Source organism: Protomyctophum bolini (genome assembly GCF_963924005.1).
Source record: "Protomyctophum bolini genome assembly, chromosome: 20".
In the NCBI taxonomy this organism is placed as follows: Eukaryota; Metazoa; Chordata; class Actinopteri; order Myctophiformes; family Myctophidae; genus Protomyctophum; species Protomyctophum bolini.
Window position 1 is genome coordinate 26,921,687 of NC_137881.1, and position 19,726 is coordinate 26,941,412.

General features: G+C 45.0%; 2 protein-coding genes across 2 annotated transcripts; one reads left to right on the forward strand and one right to left on the reverse strand.

Moving 5' to 3' along the window:
* The first annotated feature begins 2,924 nt into the window (after positions 1-2,924).
* On the forward strand, positions 2,925-18,989 carry LOC308334945 (tyrosine-protein kinase Mer). The gene is made up of 15 exons (XM_080791842.1): positions 2,925-3,063; positions 3,412-3,473; positions 3,567-4,197; positions 6,825-6,983; positions 7,109-7,465; positions 7,650-7,854; positions 8,575-8,669; positions 9,463-9,576; positions 10,048-10,128; positions 10,296-10,388; positions 11,538-11,659; positions 14,950-15,059; positions 15,951-16,110; positions 16,523-16,659; positions 17,444-18,989. The coding sequence occupies exons 1-15, from the start codon at positions 3,000-3,002 to the stop codon at positions 17,736-17,738; spliced, it is 2,685 nt and encodes an 894-aa protein (XP_080647968.1). The 5' UTR covers positions 2,925-2,999; the 3' UTR covers positions 17,739-18,989.
* On the reverse strand, positions 12,471-13,469 carry LOC308335811 (geranylgeranyl transferase type-2 subunit beta-like; the record flags this gene model as incomplete). Its single annotated transcript, XM_080793025.1, has 1 exon — positions 12,471-13,469. The coding sequence occupies one exon, from the start codon at positions 13,467-13,469 to the stop codon at positions 12,471-12,473; it is 999 nt and encodes a 332-aa protein (XP_080649151.1).
* Positions 18,990-19,726: the final 737 nt, after the last annotated feature.

The window sequence follows — 19,726 nt, forward strand, 5'->3', positions numbered from 1 at the left end:
ATCTTAATATCTACTATAAGCGTTGTGGTCCAAAAATAAACAAGCTGTCTCGGCGTTATTGTCAGGGAGGTGTCTCTGTATCGTTTCAGTCAGTCACTCATATATGATACAGTCTGCTTCTAGCGAAAATGTAACTAATTCAGTAGCAGTAACATTAGCATTTTCTCAGTCAGTTGATTCTTCGTATCCATATGAGTGAAGCGGCCGGGATGACATGTTTATTTTTCAAACACAGTTCTTATATGAGGCGATCTAAAATCCCCCTATGGGGATTATAATGCAAATAAAAAGTACATGAACCTGTGGATTTGCGCCCTCTACCGATATTGACGTCAGACGTCGGTGCTCTATTGCAGTGCTGGATTGGAGGAGGGTGGAGACAGAGACAGAGGCAATGGGAGGAAGGGCCTGGCCTGGCTGGCCAGTGTCTTCCTCATCCAGGCCATGCTTCCACTATGCTCTCTCTCCATTCTTTCACAGGCTGCGGGAGCGGCTACCGAAGAGCAACCTTGACTGTTTGTTTTGGCTGGCGTTTTGGGCCATTTTGAGTTGGAAACTTAAGTCTCAGATTTAATTAATTTGTTTGTTAATTAAAACACTTTTTAGTTACCTCCGGTCTGGTCTGCCAGGCTCTCAACCTTTTCTGTTATGGCCTAAGAGCCAGGCCATAAGAATGTGCACTTATTATATGTTTTGTTCCGCAAGAAATTCTATATGAAATCTGAATAATCTTTTCTTGAATTGAGGACAGACAGTTGTAGTATGTTTACATACACCGTGACAAGGATTCACAACTTTATCAAACTCACCCTGAGCCTGTCTTCCTGCTGTGTTGTCCCTCATGTCCTCCTGTGGCCCAGGGACGCAGTCGTCCACACTCTGGTAGATGTCCACCACTCTCTCCTCCCAATCTGTCCTCTGTCCTCTGTCTCCATCTCTCTTTCTCACCTTCTTTGTCATGTCTTGGTTGGCATAAATATCTGATTCCATAGAAGTACGAGAGCCTTGAAAATAAACAAATAAATAGTAACTACGTTGTATATGAACTATATAACCATAACTAGCTTAGCAAATATATCACCATGTCAGCCTGTGGCTGGTTTGGCACAATGCCTTCATTAAGGATGTACAAAACCTAAATTCTCAAACACAGGTTATGCACCCCCCCCCCCCCCCCCCCATACAAACGGAAGCTAGAGGTAACCACAGTATCTGTAGCTTCAACATCTATCCAAAGTTACACAACCCTCACACGAATGTCCATTATGGAGAACCAACACCAAGTTACAAAGTTACACAATGAACGTGAAATGATGATGATAATCAATAAGGAGTTTTTAATCAAACAATGTGTGAATGAATGCATGCGTGCGCATGTGCATTTATTCGTGTGTGTGATTCCACTAGTAATGAATCTTACCTCAGTCCCTCAGTAGCATGCTGTATGGGTTGTGCAGAGAGTTGGCAAAGTAATTATGTACAGTAGCACTGGATAATGTAATGTTTTGTATCATCAAGTGATTTATTATGTATCACCAACAATGCACGCACGCACACACACATGTGTATGCATGCACAATTGCACAGCACACCGTTTTTTTACCTCTTTTTTTCACAGTGCAAGTTTAATAGCAGCATATAGCAGGGGTTTTCAACAGGTGGTCCGTGGACTCGTGGAGGTATGGCATGTGGTCCCTGACCATTTAGTAATGTAGGGTTTGGTGATTTGGGGGAATTTTTCTAGTTGAGAAACCGTGAACTGAATCACCTGGTGACCTACAGTATGATGACCGTCCATGTAGTCACTTTTCGGACAATTTGGAGGTCAAGAAAATTCTACCGAAAAAGGCAGTTCTCAAGAATCTCAAGGGATGGGGAAGTGCCCCGGAGTGTCTGGTTGAGTCATTATTATTATGAAATTATCAGTAGCCAATGGACCATTGGTTGAGATACACATATGGATGCATAGCAAGTGTTACAAAAGCACTCATCTTAGCCCATATCCTCACCAAAACACAACAGTGGTCCCCAGGTTGATTCTAAGTCAGGGTGGTGGTCCCTGGTTCACAATCAGTTGAAAACCACTGGCCTAATAGGCATAAGGGGTTAGGGGATATTGCACTTTAATATTCAAAAGTCTAACCTTGGGGGAAAAATACGTTGAGTACTTCGCCTCTAAATGGAAACACATTGTATTGATCAATATCGTTCCCACACCCAAAACTGACATTGTGCAACAATGTCAGTTTTTGGGTGTTGTTTTTCTGCGATTATTTTTTGTTGGTTTATACTTATATCTTTCCCAAGAAGAAATATAGGAGTCTGCATTTCTTTGTAAGTGTGGAAAGAAGAAGTGAGAAAGATTGCACCACCCTGGGCTCGATGATCAGTCGAATAAGACGTCACTCGTCAGTCTGACATTGAGTCTAAAAATGGTTTGGCTTCCCTGTCATATGTTAAGCCATCATTCGACCAACTCTTTTGAAATCCGTTTTTTATTAAACGTGAGAGTTTGATTTACAAAATAATTTGCTGGGCCAGATATTATCACCCAAGGGCCACCTGTTGGCTACCACTGCTCTACCAGAGTCCCACAGGGCTCAATACTAGGCCACTTCCTTTCTTCCTCTCTACACCAAATCTCTGGTGTATAGAAGATATGAGGCCCTATTCTGTTTGAAAAAGGAAAAGAAAAGAAAAGAAAGAAATATTGTACATTGACCTAATCATAGTGACCTAACAATGATTACAGTAATATGAGATAAGCTAAGTCAGCAGTGACAGTGGAGGCGTGGGGGTGTAGGCCGTCTAAAGTGTGGGAGGAGGATATTGAAGTACCACAGTTTCATTACCACAAGTTCAAGGCACATTCCTCCTTGTTGTTTTCTCTGAGTTGTTTAGAATAGCTGGTGTATGTGAGGACGTACAGTTACAGTTGATCTGACATGGATTTATGAGAGACAATTCAGTTCTTGGAAAGTTGTCTAGCTACTCCTACAATGTTACTACTTTGGATGTGTGGATGTTTTCTTGGTTTCACTGGCCAGTCTAGATCAGAAGATGGTGAGTGTTTTCGCACAAAACTGAACAACTGTTCCTTTTTTGTTATTGTTTAAAAAACATTGAAAAAATAGTGAAAATTGCCGATCTACAAGCTCACAAGGGGATGCATCCCAACGCATTGTGAGCTTTATGAAAAAAGACTACCGGTATCTCCAAATATGTAAGACCTGTTAGACCTATTTGTGTATTTAAGCCACAGTCAACTACATTGTCATTCTAAAACTATTATGGTATTAGTAAGTTATAAATTGTAGTCGGTTTTAACCACTATTATTCCCTAAAAAGGGGAAAAGGTTTTGCACAGAAATGTATGAATCCGGAAAACAATGTGCTCTCTCCTCTCCCTAGTGGAACTATTCAATTCTGTTAAGCAAACCTCCTGGGAATGGACTTCCAATCCACGCAGAGACGTAAGTCTTCTCCAAACCACACGAATGCTTTCGACTCACTTATAGCTGTGTATAGTAATGTATTGTTGTTGTATTATTTATATCACAACCCAGTGGGATGTAACCAATTTGAAGCTGGGTTCTGAGACTCCAGTACTGGTGTACCAAGCGTGCACGGACGGCAACCGTCGCAGAACTTTACTGAGCCCATGGGTCGACCGCGGTGAGTCCTCCCGCCTGCTGCTGGACGTTGCGTTTGCCCAAGAAGAGGAACCGTCTCCGTCTCCGCTGGAAGTTCACTTGTTTCAATCAAACACGGAGCTCAGAAAGTGGCAGGACGGAGGGAAGGTCCTATCTCTCCACGTCTCCAGACAGTTCCCAGCCTCTGCCACCACGGGACAAATATCGAGCGACTACCTGAACCGCAGTTTGGCCCTAGACCTGGGAACGGTCGCGCAGACGCAGAGGGGCTTCCATCTCGGTTTCTCCTACTCGGGGAGCTGCGTGTACGTGGCGTCCGTGAGAGTGTACTACAGAAGGTGCCCTGGGGTCATCGGCGACCTCGCGGCGTTCGAAGAGGCCGGAGTGGAGTCGGGGCCCCAGGCGGGCTCCTGTGTGCTGGGAGCCGTGCAGGTGTCGTCGCCTCCCGTCAGGGAGTGCACGGTGGACGGGACGTGGACGCCGCTGCAGGGGGAGGAGTGTGTCTGCGGAGCCGGTCATGAAAGAGTTGACGACACCTGTCGAGGTATGTCCATGACACAACATAGTGACAACACTACTGTGAGAGGGAGGATGACTGATTTAAGCAGTCACACCTGGCCTGAGTCAAACTAGAACTGGACTCAGGCCAGGTGTGAATCAGTCATCCTCCCTCTCACAACTACATTATCAGCAGGGGGTGTAAAAAGTGCATGGGAAATATTGTACTTTTACTATTTGACAACTTTATAGTTACCATGAAGATTTTGACTGATATTTTAAGCATTTTTAATACATTTGTAAAACTTGTATTTCTAAGACACCATTTTTTATATAATTAATGATTCAATAAATAATCCACTTCATAAAATAAAAGGAATAATGAATTTAGGGGTGCCCCTGGTACGAGCGCATACAGGGACGGATTAACCCCCATGAGGGCCAGTACTTACTTCTCTCTCTTTTTACTTCAAGAGTACATTAAAATGTAGTAGGTAGTGACACCAGCCGTATCCCATATACAGTAGACATCGAATTGATCTTTAAATCAATTCCAACCCTGTTGAAAACTGGGAGAACCAGAAGCACGAATTTGGATGATGTAATCTGGACTGTTTGCATCAGTTAGAAATGTTATGCAACATGGAGAGTGAAGACATTAAAGAAACTTTGGACTGATGCCATGATGATGATGAAAGTCATGCCTCTCAGTTGAAAACACCTACAAGCCAGCCAAGGGCATATGGCTCCCTGGCTGCTACCTCCAGCATAATGACCCAGGTCCCTAACGTAAACCATGCCTTGCCCTCATATAGTGGGTTTGGAACCTTACACTTAAAGGTTATCTTGCGACCACACTACCCACTATACATTATGTCGACTCCTTTATTTGCGGCTGGAAGTGTGCCTGTGGTTGATGGCGCACTTTCCTTACAATTGCTGCCTTGCCCACACAGGTTTAGGACAGCAGAAAGCGCCTCCTCAGACCATATTATGCCGCAATGCAAATTCCGTTTGATAGAACGCGCAATAGACAGGTCGGGAGTGGAGCTGCCAGGACTCGCAACAGCAGAACATTATTCACAGCTCAGAGGTCTCGTTCTCCACAAATCCCCGTGATTGTAATTTTCCTACAGTGAGCAGAAGTGAGAGTGTTAATTCCTTGTGTCCATTGTGTTTTCATAATTGTCTATTCAAATAAGTCATTTGATTTGTGCCGTGCATTGTGCATTCGCTCGTTCAGTTTCATCACTCAAATAATTAATGGATAATAGATTACAACAATATAAACACGTAGATGATACTACAATCACATATGCTTTTATTGAAAGGCAATTAAAGGCTAGTAGGTAAAGAAGCAACGGGTGTCATTTCCAATGCTATTTCGCCTCAGTTCAGCAGAACCTCAGTTCTGTTTAAGTCTGTTTAATTAATCCGAAGTTTGCTTTCTGCTTGATACCGTTTCATAGAGAGACAATAAAATCACAATCTAATATACCAAATGAAAACTGAAACCTCATAGATTACACAGAACTTTTTTAAACACACAGTTTAAAAAAATGCTTCAGATTTGACTGAGTTAAAGCTTAATAAAGCATCGCTCTCCTCGGGGGGGCAGCACAAATCCCAGCTAAACCCCAAATTACGATGTAGGGTCTCTGGCATACGCTAGGGCCCCCAGAGTCCTTGCTCTAACAAGCAAACACAGGTCCTTTATCCCTCCCTTCCCTATGACAACCATGGGCAACATTCCAAGCTTTTTCATGTCAAGGACCCCAAAATGTAGATGTATTTATGGCTACAGAACCCCATCTGAAAATATGTTGTCCCATACATACAAGATTCCTGATGTTAAAATGTCCAGATAGCCAATGTACTGTGTGTATAGATTTCAGGCGGTTAAACAGAATTTGATGCTACTATATTAATGTATTTCGTCAGGAACCCCCTGGAACTCTCTCAAAAAACGCTGGGGTCGCCGCACCCCACTTTAAGAACGGGGTGCATACTTAGTTTAGAATAGTCATTGGTTAGACATTGGTTAAGGTTAGGTTTATAGGTGTGCTGCCCAGTGGGAGGTTATGTTTAGGTACAACTAGATAGGTTGTAGTTGTAGGACTGGTATAACCAAAAACTGTCTAAACTAAGTACTGCACCCTTAAGAACCACTGATCTGATTCTATCCCTTCCCCATAACAACCCTGGCCAACAATACTCCAGGTGGCCTCCTAGACTCCTCTGTCCTCTCTGTCCCTTCTCCCAAGCTGTGGAATGTCCTCTGACGTCCCACTGCCAGTGACAGTGACTCATCTTTTACCTCTCCTCTCATCCCCTAGCACTCACCTATCATCTGCCCTTGCCGTATACTTTGATAGATGCTTTCATACTGTATGCTAGGTTTCTTATCGTAGGTATACTGTGCAGGTTTTCTTACTAAACCACGCATACCGCCTACTCTGATCTGGCACTTTTACTTTGTAAGTTGCTCTAAAGAAGAGCATCTGCTAAATAGATACATTTATTTGAACTGGTCAAAATTGTAGACAATATCACGTTGACTCTGGCAAAAAAAATAAGTAAAATTGCCATTTAATTTGGCTACACTCACATTTAGATACAAAACATATCATTTCTTGTTTCGGTGTCATAATTACCTGTGCTTTTTTTTACCAGCCTGTCGAACAGGTTACCACAGACCAGCCAGTGAGCCTGGAGGATGCCTGTCGTGCCCACCCAATAGCAGGACCACCATGATGGAGGGAGCCGAGAAATGTGACTGTGTCCACGGATACAGCCGTCTGCAAGCTGACCCATACCTACTGGGATGCACAAGTAAGAGACTATATAGTGGAGGCTGTGGAACCAACCAATTTCTGATTGAAATTGGTTGGTTAATGTCCCACTGGCTCGATATGAAAAAGGGTTGAAAACCACTGTCCTATATTATCTCAACGCAGAGCCCCCGTCGGCCCCGGTCAACGTGACCGCCCACCGCCACCACAACGACACTCTGCTGACCCTGCGCTGGGACCGCCCCCGCGACCTGGGGGGGAGACGGGAGGTGACGTACAGCGTGGGGTGTCTGCAGAGGAGGGAGGGGACGACGGCGGCGTTCGGCCGCCGGCGGTGGGAGCCGTGCGGGAGGGAGGTGGTCTTCCTGCCCGCCTCGGCGGGACTGACCGACACGAGCGTCGCCGTGGCGGGGGTGAACCCGCACTCCGACTACAGCCTCTCCGTGCAGGCCCGGAACGACCTGTCCGTCCACCAGGAGAGGGCGGCGTCTTCGTCTGTGTCCACCGTCACCATCCAGAGACGTGAGTGGGTAAACCCAGACAGGCTGCGTCATGTCTGGGTTTTTAAACAGCTGGTGGGTGGAAATGACGAGCGTCATTGAAGTCACATACTGAGTGTGACTCAGTGTGACTTCACTGTTAGTCATGATTTTGATTTTTTTTTTTTCTTTTTACGTAAGGCCTGAATGTGTGTTGTGTCTTGCAGTGAAAGTCCCAGTGATAGTTCCTGCCGGCCCCGTCCCAAACACCACGTCGGACCCTCGAGTAGTTCCTTCTCCTCGGGAGGAGAAGAGGACGACGGTGTCTCCGTGGATGCTGGTGGGGGCCGTGCTGGGGGGCCTGCTGCTCTTACTGGCTATAATAGTCCCTCTGGCCGCGTGCACGCGACGCCGCAAACACAGTGTACTGAGGTGGGTGCAGGAACATCCTACCGTACATGCACTTTTAGTTTCTGTTTCCCTGATATGTTCAATGGGTTTCTAGGCCGTCGAGCTCTTTCGACACAGTCTGAGTCTTGGTGTAGCAGCGTTTAGGACAGTGGTTCCCAAACTTTTTCGTGTCAAGGACCCCCAAATCAACATTTATTAGGCCACAGACCCCCCCATTTGATAACATATGCCAGTGACCCCGATAAGGGAGGATTTTTACGGCTCCATCAGTGATTCCGAAACACATTAATTTCAAGGACGGCCCAGTTTCACACGCATTATGCCACGGATCCCCGATTTAATGGCATTTCTATCTCTGGTACCCCAATTTATATTGTAAAACCACTGTTAATTTAACTCTGAGAGTGTACAAATGGAACCAAATGGGTCCATTTGGTTCCATTTGTACACTCTCTGAGTTACAGACCCATAAGGGTCTATTTGGTTACAAATTATCATTTAGCTGGGTCCCCCCTGGAACTCCCTCAAGTAGTAGGCTACCCCTGGGGGTCCCCGGACCCCACTTTGGGAACCACTGGTTTAGGACACCCAATGGGTTCAGAACTTCGGATGAAGCTATCATTTATACTTCAACACAGCTGTGCAGCTTGATGGAATTATTTATTTTCTTAGTTTAGTTTAGTTTTTAGTTGATTTTGTGTGTATGTTGAAAATGATACAAGAGGCCTTTTATGTTCATAGGAATGGCAACCAAGAGGTCGAACTCTCGACTCTAAACCCTGGTGTAACGTACCGTCGTGCTGAGCAGACAAATCCTGAGCCTCCCCAGCCCACTAGTAAGTAAAAACAATGCTGACATTAAGGACTAATTCATTTTTTTGTCCTACAACGCTTAATGAAAATAACAGATTTTCAAATGAGTTGTCTTTAATACACTTAAATGTGGAAAGTCGGCAACAGAACAGGGGTCTTCAATGTTTTTCAGGCCAATTAAGGAGGACCCCTTAGCTGAGAGAGAGAGATGAAGCAGGGACCCCCACTAAAATAATTTATAAAATTACATTGCAGAATACAGATTAAACTTTTTCATGGATTTAATTGATACCCTTATTTAGACTTTTGACAGCACTATCATCAGAGTTAATTCATTTAATGTTGTTGTTTTGTTTATGTGTTTGTTACTTTGTTTACACATTATCTTTTCTATGAATATTTGGATTCATGTTCATTTGTATTTGACCATTTAAACCCTTGGACAATGGTCTAAGGGCCATTTTTTTCTCTCTACACCAAACCTCTACCAGCTCAGTGGCCTTGTGGTTAGAGTGTCTGCCCTGAGACTGGGAGATCGGGGTTCAATCCCCGGCCGGGTCATACCAAAGACTCTGTACCAAAAAAATGGGACCCAGTGCCTCCCTGCTTGACACTCAGCATCAAGGGTTGGATTGCGACATACCAGCGTCATGTCCAGGGGGTGTACTTGTACATCAAGCTGCTTCACGCAGAAACAGGAGATAGGCTCCTGCCCTATGGGCCTCATGGCTCGGCAAGGCTACTTACTACTTACACCAAACCTCTACCCTACTACTCTCTTATCATTGTTCACATATGTAATGTATTGTTCCTTAGCGCCGGCCCCTGTAACCGTCCAGTTACAGGGCCTTAGCGACGGCCTGCTGGCCACTCTGGAGGACGTACTGGTGGAGAGGGACCAACTCACCCTGGGCAAGGAGCTGGGCAAGGGTCAGTCACTGACAGTGGGGGAGAGTAACTAAGTACATGTGACTTAAGTACTGTACTTAAGTACATTTTTAGGTATTTGTACTTTACTTGAGTATGTCAAATGTTCAGTACTTTTACTTCTACTCCACTACATCTCAGAGACAAATATTACGCTACAATTGAGAGCTAGTAGATCTGTTGTTTTTTTTACTTGAAATGGGACATTCTGCATAATGAGTACTTTGTACTTTTGGTACTTTCAGTACATTTTGATGCTAAAACTATTGTACTTTTACGCAAGTAGATTTAGAGTATTTCTACTTTTTCCAACACTGGTCACTGACTGGTTCCCAATCAATATTTGATCTCGGACGAAAATGCGACGTATTGTATACAAAATATATCAATGTTAATTGAGAAGAAGGGAGAACTTCTTGTCAATGTTATTATACTCTCTTTTCATTTCATTGAAAACATATGTTTGTCTTGCAGGAGAGTTTGGTGCCGTCTATGAAGGGGTCTTCACTCCAGAAAATGGGCTGGTCATTAGAGTTGCAGTGAAGACCATGAGAGGTGCTTATTCCACAATGCTGTTTACTAGCACTAATACACTGCCCAGTGCCCACACAGTATAATCCAGATGTGCGGAGACTGCAGACATTAATGCTTTTGTTCCTTTTTTCATTGTCTCATATTAATTCCACCTCATGGCCGGTCTCTCGTCCCTGATGTGCCTCCAGTTGGAATCCACAGCCAAGAGGACTTACGGGACTTTTTGAAAGAGGCAGAGATCATGAAGAGCTTTGATCACGACAACGTGGTCAGACTGCTGGGTAAGGAAGGAGCTCCCATAGCCACACGTTTTTGTACATGACATATTTTCGTTGAACCATTCAAGGAGGCAGGGTGAGGCTGTGGGCTTCCACTCCACAGCAGAGCAACAACAGAACCCTGTCTGCTGCACTGTATAGCCTGGCCCAGCCTGTGTGCTTTCTGGTATAGATGGGCGGGTAGCGCATGGAGCAAGCGTTGGATAATATTGGTTCACCGATCTGAGCGCCCGCCCCCCGTCCGCCCTGTGCGGAGAAAACTGACATCGGCATATTTCGAGCAACGCTCTTAGACCAGTAACGAAAATACAAGCCTTTGTACCGAGGCTAACTGCACTGCAATGCACTGCTGGCTCTCATTGATCGACCTTTTATGTCCCGAAGGGTTAGGCCTCACGCACACCTTTCGAATCTCGATCTAGCATACAACATTGATGCATGCTAGATGTAAGCAAGATGTAAGTGTCATGGCCGCCCCAATGCATTTCCAATGGAAGTCACTGATACAACATTTTGGACTACAGGCTGTTGTATGGCTTTCGGCTGTGTTTCGACTGCCCCCCTGCCCCTCATACAACACAAAGGTTGTGTCAAACCATGCAGAGACTCCCATTGGAAATGCATTGGGGCAAGATGTATCACACCCTTTGTATACAACAAGCATACATCAGTCGTGTGAAGGTGTGAGTGAGGCCCTACTCTTCTGAAAATAACAGTCCCAATGGATCCAACGGAGTTATTAAATAGTGTCACTCAAAGTATCACTCAACTTTTCAAATGCATAAAAATCTTTTGAAAAAATAGCAGATCTATCGCGACGCATTGTGAGCTCGTAGATCGGCTATTTTCAAATAGCCGAAATGTATATATGGTTGAGGTGGTTAGTGTATGTTTTGTTATAGTAATCTAAATCTTAGTAGTAAACTAAAGTTTTCAAATAAATGCAGTGGGGGTAAAAGTACAATAGTAGAGATGTATAGTGGAGTAGAAGTAAACCTATTGGAAACTGGAAATGCTCAAGTAAAGTACAAAGAACTCAAAATTGTACTTAGTTACTTACTTTACACCATGTGCATTACTCGACACTATAGTACTGTATGGCACCTGTAGCTAGCCTTGTGTGAGAGTGCTGTGTGTGTGTTTGTCCTGCAGGGGTCACTCTAGAGAGCGAGCAGGACTCCCCTCTGCCCGTGCCTCTGGTCATTCTGCCCTTCATGAAACACGGGGACCTGCGGCGCTTCCTGATTGCCACACGCTATGGGGACATTCCTATGGTGAGAAGCATTTACTTTAACATGCAAACCCGTTTCGTGCATTCACACACATGTGCCACACACACACGTGCGCACACACACACACACACAGGCACAGTCCATATACAAATATGTCTTCATTTACACAGGTGCAGGCCCCCAGGGGTCCTGGATCTGCAGTTTTATTGTGAAATTGTTTTAATAATTAGCATATGCAAATATTATATAATGTAATGCGATGCAAATCTTCTCTTTTCGCTACGCATCAATTCAGGCCCTCGGGGTTCCATAACATGAATATATTTGATTAGATTATACTCATTGCATAACACCTGGCCTAAGTCTTTGGGCTGTATAGCTACTGGGCTTATACTGTAAGTCAAAATATATACAGCAGTTCATCGTCCTTATCTTTTGCTTCTTTGCGCTGTGAGACTGCGGAGTAATGTGTTTACAAAATAATATCATCTTATCGTCGTACATCATCATGACATAAAATAGACACTATGCCTATTTGCTCAGACACTATGACACAATTCTCCATTCATTGTCAATGGGAATGTAATGTTTGTGTAGGACAGAAATGTACACTAATAGCTGAATATAGGAGGGCCCTCAAAAAAGAAAGAAGTCAAAGTGGTACGAGACTACGAGTAGTCACACATTACCGCAGTGATATTTGTTCCCTGCATATGACCCTTCTCTTGGAGCGGTGTGTCGCGGCGTGCTCCTCAGGAATCATTAGTAGTAGAAAATCAGGAAACTGTCATGATTTGGAAAACATTTAGAAACATTTAGAATCTAGCCTCGGGTCTTAATGGGTTGAGACGAGTCAGCTCAGTATGTCCGGTTGCACGCCCATCCTCTGGAGAACCTCCTCGGGCATGCAGAACACGGGGTTCACCTCCTTGACCAGCGGGTCCCCCAGCAGGGACAGCGCCGCCACTCCGAACAGCGTGTGGTACGGGTCCGCCACGTCTCCCGGCCTGTCGGCGAAGCCTCCCGTCTCGTCGTCCTGGCAGGCCAGGATGAAGGCGCGCAGCGCGGCCTTGTCCACCCAGTGGTCCCGGCCGATGATCCTCAGCGAGGCCAGGACCCACCAGGAGTAGCACACGTCCGGGAGCTTCTCGGGGCGGCCGTTGAGGCCCCCGGAGGGCAGCTGCCTCTCGCAGAGCCACCAGCCCAGCAGGTCGGCGTTGACGCGGTGCAGCTGACCCGTGATGGACAGGAACGCGGCGCAGCAGTAGACCTGCCCGGCGTGGGACTCGGAGCGGGGCCGGCGGCCGAACCCGCCGTCGAAGTTCATGCAGGACGACACGAACTCCACGGCCTTGTCGACGTCTATCGCGTCCAGCCGGCCCAGCAGGGCGAGGGTGGCGACGGCGCAGAAGGAGAACCGCGTGTCTATCTCGCCCCACTCGTCCCCGGCGAACGAGCCGTCGGCCTGCTGCAGCCCCCGGACGTACTCCACCACTCCGTCCACGTGGATGGCGTCCACGCCGTCGTACAGGGACAGGATCTGCACGGCGCTGAGGGTGTGGAGGAGGTGAGGGTCGTGTCCGACGCTGGCGCCGAGGCCCCCGCAGCCCTCGCGCTGACAGGACCGGACGAAGCGCGTGATCTCCTCGCGGTTCATCCTGGGCAGCTCGCCCATCAGGTCCACGGCGGTCAGGCCCCAGTACAGCCCGCTCATCCTCAGGTGCTCCGACAGGGCGTAGTCGTAGTCGTCCTTTTCGGAGCCGTAGGCCGCTATGTAGTCCGCGTGTTTGTCCAGCAGCAGCGTGCTCGGAGCGTCGTCCTTGACGACAACGTCCCTCACTCTGGTAAGCATCGTCAGCGCAGCGGTCGGGCGTCGGGCCGGTTATACTGCGACATTTATTTTTAATTTATTATTATCAGTTTAGGTCATATTGATGACGTCAGTCTTCTCCACATTTGGGCATGGTTTCAGACTGCCCACTGGCTTCCATTACAAAGTTAAAGTCAACCACTTTTAAACCCTATATACCGGTATGTAAACGGATACTTAGTTGCCTGGGTCCCCCCCCATACCGAATCTCTTTCCCGAAAATAGTTGTGAGGTGTTGTGCTCGGCGAATAATAGGGATGCTAGGGTTCAAGTAATTATTTTAATTACGTAGACTTCTTATATATTAAGACAGATGTTTAACAATAATTTTACTCTTGAGAGTGACGAATAAAAACCCCATTTGGTTTCATTTTACTCTCAAGAGTTAAAGATATACTGTGTAAGAAGGGTCCATTAGGTCACCAACTTTTCCATCAGTTGGGAACAACCTGGAATCCCCTCATGGACCTCTGGTTGAAAACCACTGTTCTAGTTCTTTCCCCTCCGTCTGTAGCATATTTAATTTGTTTACTCGTACCTGGCTTCAGACACCCATCTGAAAAGGTCATTCCAAATTGTTCTTGCAGCTCTGCTATGCTGCTGCTCAACAGTCTCCCTACAGAATTAAGAGAGACCTCCAACTATTTGACCTTCAAATTCAACCTGAAAACAATTCAAATCTGTAATCATGAGTAACTATTTTGTATTCATCACCGGTGTCATTTTTCACTTCACTTTGCAGTTGTTCTGTCCCCTGTACCATGTTGATCTGTTCCTGTATTGTACTGTATTGTAGGCCTATTGTGTTTTTGTATGGATATAGTGTTGGGTGCTTGCACAGATGCACACATGGCGTTGTGTGCTGGCCTGGCACACTATACACTCTGTCTTTCTTTTATCTATCATTCATTTTTTAAGAGCCTGCTCGGGGACTACAGATGAAATTTAGCTTTGGCTAACTCTGGCTTATTTACATTGAGGTGAAAACTGACATGTTGATTAATGAGCTTTGTCCCTGTCAAATAAATAAATAAAATGCTGCTTTGTGTTTGTGCTTATAGCTCCATGAGGTGTTTTGTGCTCCCACTACCACCCCACTAGCATCCACCTGTTGGCTCTGTTTCTATATGATTCCCTGTAATATCTATTTGGCAATATCATATACTTATTTTAAATATTTTCATTCTGGGTTCTGGCAGGGAATGAATTCGAGATGAGAGATGAATTGAAACCAAATATGCTTCTATTGCATGAAAAATGTGCGTTAAATCCACGAGTAGTTTCATTGAAACCACGTAGGATATTTGGTCCTCAGGACTCCTCACAAGTACAGACATAATACGACACATAGCCTACAGACACACCGGCCCCATCATACTCAACACCGCATGTTCAACAAGTTCTGAGCCAGCATCAAATAAATCACAGGATGTGCCAATATCTCCCAATGTCTCCCATGCAGTTCGTGCCTCACCAGAGTCTCCTGCGCTTCATGATCGACATCGCAGCGGGGATGGAATACCTGAGCTCCCAGGGGTTTCTACACAGGGACCTGGCTGCACGCAACTGCATGTGAGTCCATAACTCATAATAGGGTGACACTCTGAGAGATAGAGTCACCCAGGTCACAAGACAGGGGAGCTGTTGTTCAGACTAGAGACTGCATCTCTGTCCTTCGAGGCATTAGTATTCATACGTAGCTTCAGACAGGACACTGAGGTGGATGTGTAAAGGACACGCTCTGGCTGGCGGGAGGATGAGAGAAAATAAGAGGTGGGAGAAGGAAAAAAAACGATTGGATTAAGCACAACATAGCCTACCCTGCTCACAACTAGTTCTGCGTCTCTCAATTGTGACCGTTACTGTTGCCTTTTTTTTACCTCAAAAGTTACTCATCTCCTTGGCTTATATAGCCTACTCATCATTCCCTCTAAGTTTCATGAATATCTGTCCATTCTCAAGTTATCTAGCTGACAAGCTAACAAACAGGACAGATTACTAAGTGTTGATCCCTGAGGGGAATTTGCGTTGTTGCCACAGCCATGGATAGGAAATGATGAGACATGCAGTGGTAGAAGGAAGACCTCTCTAATGTGACACTGTGAATCATTGTGTGGTTGCCCATTTGACTAAATAGACAATCTTATTCACACACTAAGGCCCTTATTTATCAACGCGGTGTACACCCAATTTTGTGTGTACAACGCATTGATAAATAAGGCCCTGAGCATTAAAAATCTCAACTCTGGGTGAATCACACATAGGTAAAACATTATCGATAGAAACTAACCGTATTGCATTTGCACATGTAGATTGATTGACACTATTGGTCCGACTGTCATTAGACCGACAACCTACCTGAACCCTAACCACAAGCATGGGAGCAGCGGATGTTCGACCGCAAGTCCGACTGTTGTTTCCACATGTCGGTTCGTGTCTAATCTGCGTGTGCATCCCTCGCAGGTTGGGGGACGACTTGCGTGTGTCTGTAGCTGACTTCGGTCTGTCCAAGAATATCTTGAGCAACAATTACTACAGGCAGACTGTGGCCATTCGCGTGCCCATCAAGTGGATGGCTGTGGAGAGCCTGTCTGAATCCATCTACACCACCAAGAGTGACGTGGTGAGTTTTCTCTATGGCCTCGTCCATGTTGTTGCTGCTAGACGTGAGCCCAACCAATAAAGAGTCCTTTATTTTATTTGACTCTTTTGATGACATCGGTATTGGCAATTATGCAGTTATGCAAGTGTCCAAATTCTTAACCACTCTCAACCTGGTAACATATTTTGGATGTGTAATATTATAGGAAAAAACATTCATTTCTACATTCAAATGAATTCATTAACATGTACTTAGATTGAAATGTTTATTTGAATAAAGCATTGTTTTTTGAAAAAAACAATATAAACAGAAACGTCAGAATAACAAGCAGTACAAAATAATTTAAAAAAGCAAATTCAAAAGGAGTGAGAAGAAGCATAGCTTAAACCCTACTACATGAACTAAATGATTTATGAACTGTCCCTGTGTTCAGTGGTCATTTGGGGTGACCATTTGGGAGATTGTGTCCAGAGGCAGGACCCCATACCCCGGGGTCAACAACCACGAGCTGCTAGACCTCCTGACATCTGGCTACAGACTCAAACCTCCCGACGACTGTGATCCCCCGCTGTGAGTTCTCGCAGTCCGACGAGAGAGATAACCACTGAAATGCTATATATGCTTTGTTGACCCGAGTCTCCCAGGGCTCTATCCTTGGCCCGTAACAAACTTTTCGTCAAAAATAGCCAATCAACAAGGTTACCTGTGACCATGTTAATCAGCTATCTTTGCAGAATGTTTGCCTATTTTCACATGCTCAGAATAGGGACGCTAGGGTTCAAGTGGTTAAATGGTTAAGGATTATATTTGCTATTCAATCTTGTTGATTATATAACCCACTGGAGGCCCTATGCTATGAACACATAGTGGCGTGTGTGATTCATCACTCAAGCTTTATTGGAATTTATACTGGGTTAGAATTCTACCTTCTACTACATTGCTCTTGTAGCCTCAGTGACAACATGAGCTATGTGAGCTCATAATTTTCTCTTATAAGTTTCACGACTCATTTTGAGTGGCTAGCTCAGCTGCAGTGCTGCTGCCTCTCTGGCTTTGACTTATTGAGTCAGCGTGAGCCATACTGGAACAGCAGGCTGGAACAGAGAATAATAGGAAACACAGAACGTGACATAGAGGTGACATTGTCCATGTAATTAATCATATGCTGCTGCAGCTGCTCCTCTCTCTCTCTCTCTCTCTCTCGTCTTTATGCGGGCTATTTTCACCACTTAAAGCCTACATATTTGAATCAAATTGAATGAATCATTATGGCTTGTTGGCTATTGGCTATTGTTATTTCTTTCGTTTTTCAAAACTCTTTTCCCTCTCTCCTTCACCACCTCTCCATGTCCAGCTACGAGGTGATGCGGAGTTGCTGGCACGACGAGCCCTCTCGGAGGCCTCGTTTCAGGGAGCTGGGAGAGAAGCTGAAAGCCCTTCTGTCTCAGCTGCCGGGCCTGGAGGCCAGCCAGGAGGCCCACTATATCAACCAGGGCCTGGAGGTGGCTGCCGCCAGTCAGGGGGTCGCCTATGAAGACGGCCCAGAGGAGGCGGAGGAAGGCGACGCGGTGGGCAATGTTTACCTGCCCGCCCCTATACGCGTTCCGCCCCGTCCCCCTAGCTGCCAAGAGGGAGGGGGAAGAGGATGAGAGGGGGAAGATGGCTATCTTTTGTCTGTCAAAGTTGCTTCAGCAGTCAAGAGAGATGACTGATACCGAAAAGGACGGTGGTTTTTATGCAAATTTTACTTTGGGGCCATTGGGGTAGCCTGGCTAATAAGCCAGACCGAATCAGCCGTTGGCAAAAAAAAATGTGCCTGCTGGCGGATTACGACAGTGTTGTGTGATATTAGTCTAACCATTGGGGTGCACGCCACACACGTGTATTGTGTGGGGGCGTTATGTGGGTGTAAAAGAGATGTGAAATGTACCGATACTATATTATTATTACATGTCATTTATATTGTAAATACACAGGCACTGGATATGAGATTTGCACAATATTTTGCTCATCACTCAGGGATAGTATATTGTTGAAATACTGTAGAAACTCAAGTCTGCGCATGTCAAAAAGAAAGTAATGTCTGTGCTGGCTACATACATTTGCACATGCAATTTATTTCAATGTTGTGGGGTATAGAATAGTTTAATAGTATAGAAAATGTACAGTACTGCTAGATGAATGTATGTATGCTACAATAAGACTGTGGTGTGCCTACTTGTGTAAATGCATTGGTGCCAGTATTTTGGAACGTTTGTAGCAATGTACAATGTACATTTAGTGCTGCATTGAAATGTATAAGCATGCTGAAGTTACTCAACCTATATGGTTGCACTAGTGTTGGAATAATAGGGGTCGGGGGACCTCCAGGGGTCCATGAGTGGGTTCCAACTTCCAGGGGGTCCCCAGATAAATGATGGATAGTTAGGAATAGGAACCAAATGGACACTTGAATGTGGCTGCAACTCCGAGAGTGTACAAATGGTGGTTCCATTTGTACACTTTCAGAGTTATTGTGGTATGTGTTCTAAAGCAGGGGTACTCAAAGTGGGGTCCACTGACTCCTAGGGCCCTATAAACATCAGCTATTTAAAAAAAGAAATGTTGACATTCCTTGAAAATGTTAGAATATTTTTTGGACATTTTTAACACCACACATCTTGTATGTGGTCCTTGGCACAAAGTCTTTACAGATGGGGGTCTGCGGCCAAATACACATTAATGTAGGGGTTTGAGAACCACTGGGGTAGGACACCTACTTTTGATTGATTGATTGAAATATTTATTAACAGTTTGCAGAATTACAGTACATTTCAAGCACAACTCAATACAAAGACCGTTAACTGTGAGTGGACGACCCAATAAAGCATTACACTTGTTTACAAGAGGGTCCACCTTGTTCAAATCGTCAAAACATTTAGAGACGTACAAATAGACGCTTCTATATAGCAAAAGAAAAGACAAGAGGAATTCATCATAAAACTGGTTATTGTTGACAAGTTGACAAGTAGTACAGTGCCTCAAGCTCATACGAAGTGAATTGCTCTTGCTCAGACAAATATGTGAAAAGTGAATATGTAATGATGATGTAATGTAATCTGTTAAAAAAAATAAAAGCAACTTGCTCAACACTGCTCATACGCATTCCTCCCTGTGGGGAAAGTGGTGATTCCACATAGTGGTAGAAATCGGGTTTCATCTTGTACAGTGCATGGGAACCACTCCAGACCATGCCGGGTATCCCGACATAAAAGTTGCGGACAGCCACAGAAAGAGCATGATAAGTTAACATTAGAACATGCCACATGAAAGCCATATACCAGTTAAAGTTATATAGCAGAGATGAGATCGATGGCCGGGAGATAGAGTTATTTGACAGAAGCCTTTCAGAGTCTATCAAGGTTGACATCATTCAATATAATCGTCAAGTCAACTTGATCTTGATATCTTGAGATCAAGAAGCCGTGGTTTGATATTGATCTTATGTGACAACCTTGACAACTTGATTTATGCTGGCAGTGCTGCTAGGAGAAATTAATCCACAGCTTCATATGATCATCGGGCACTGATGCTGCAACACATGGCCAGGCTGGGTAGGCCAAAAAAAATGACCTGGCTGGCTGGAGGAGATAATATG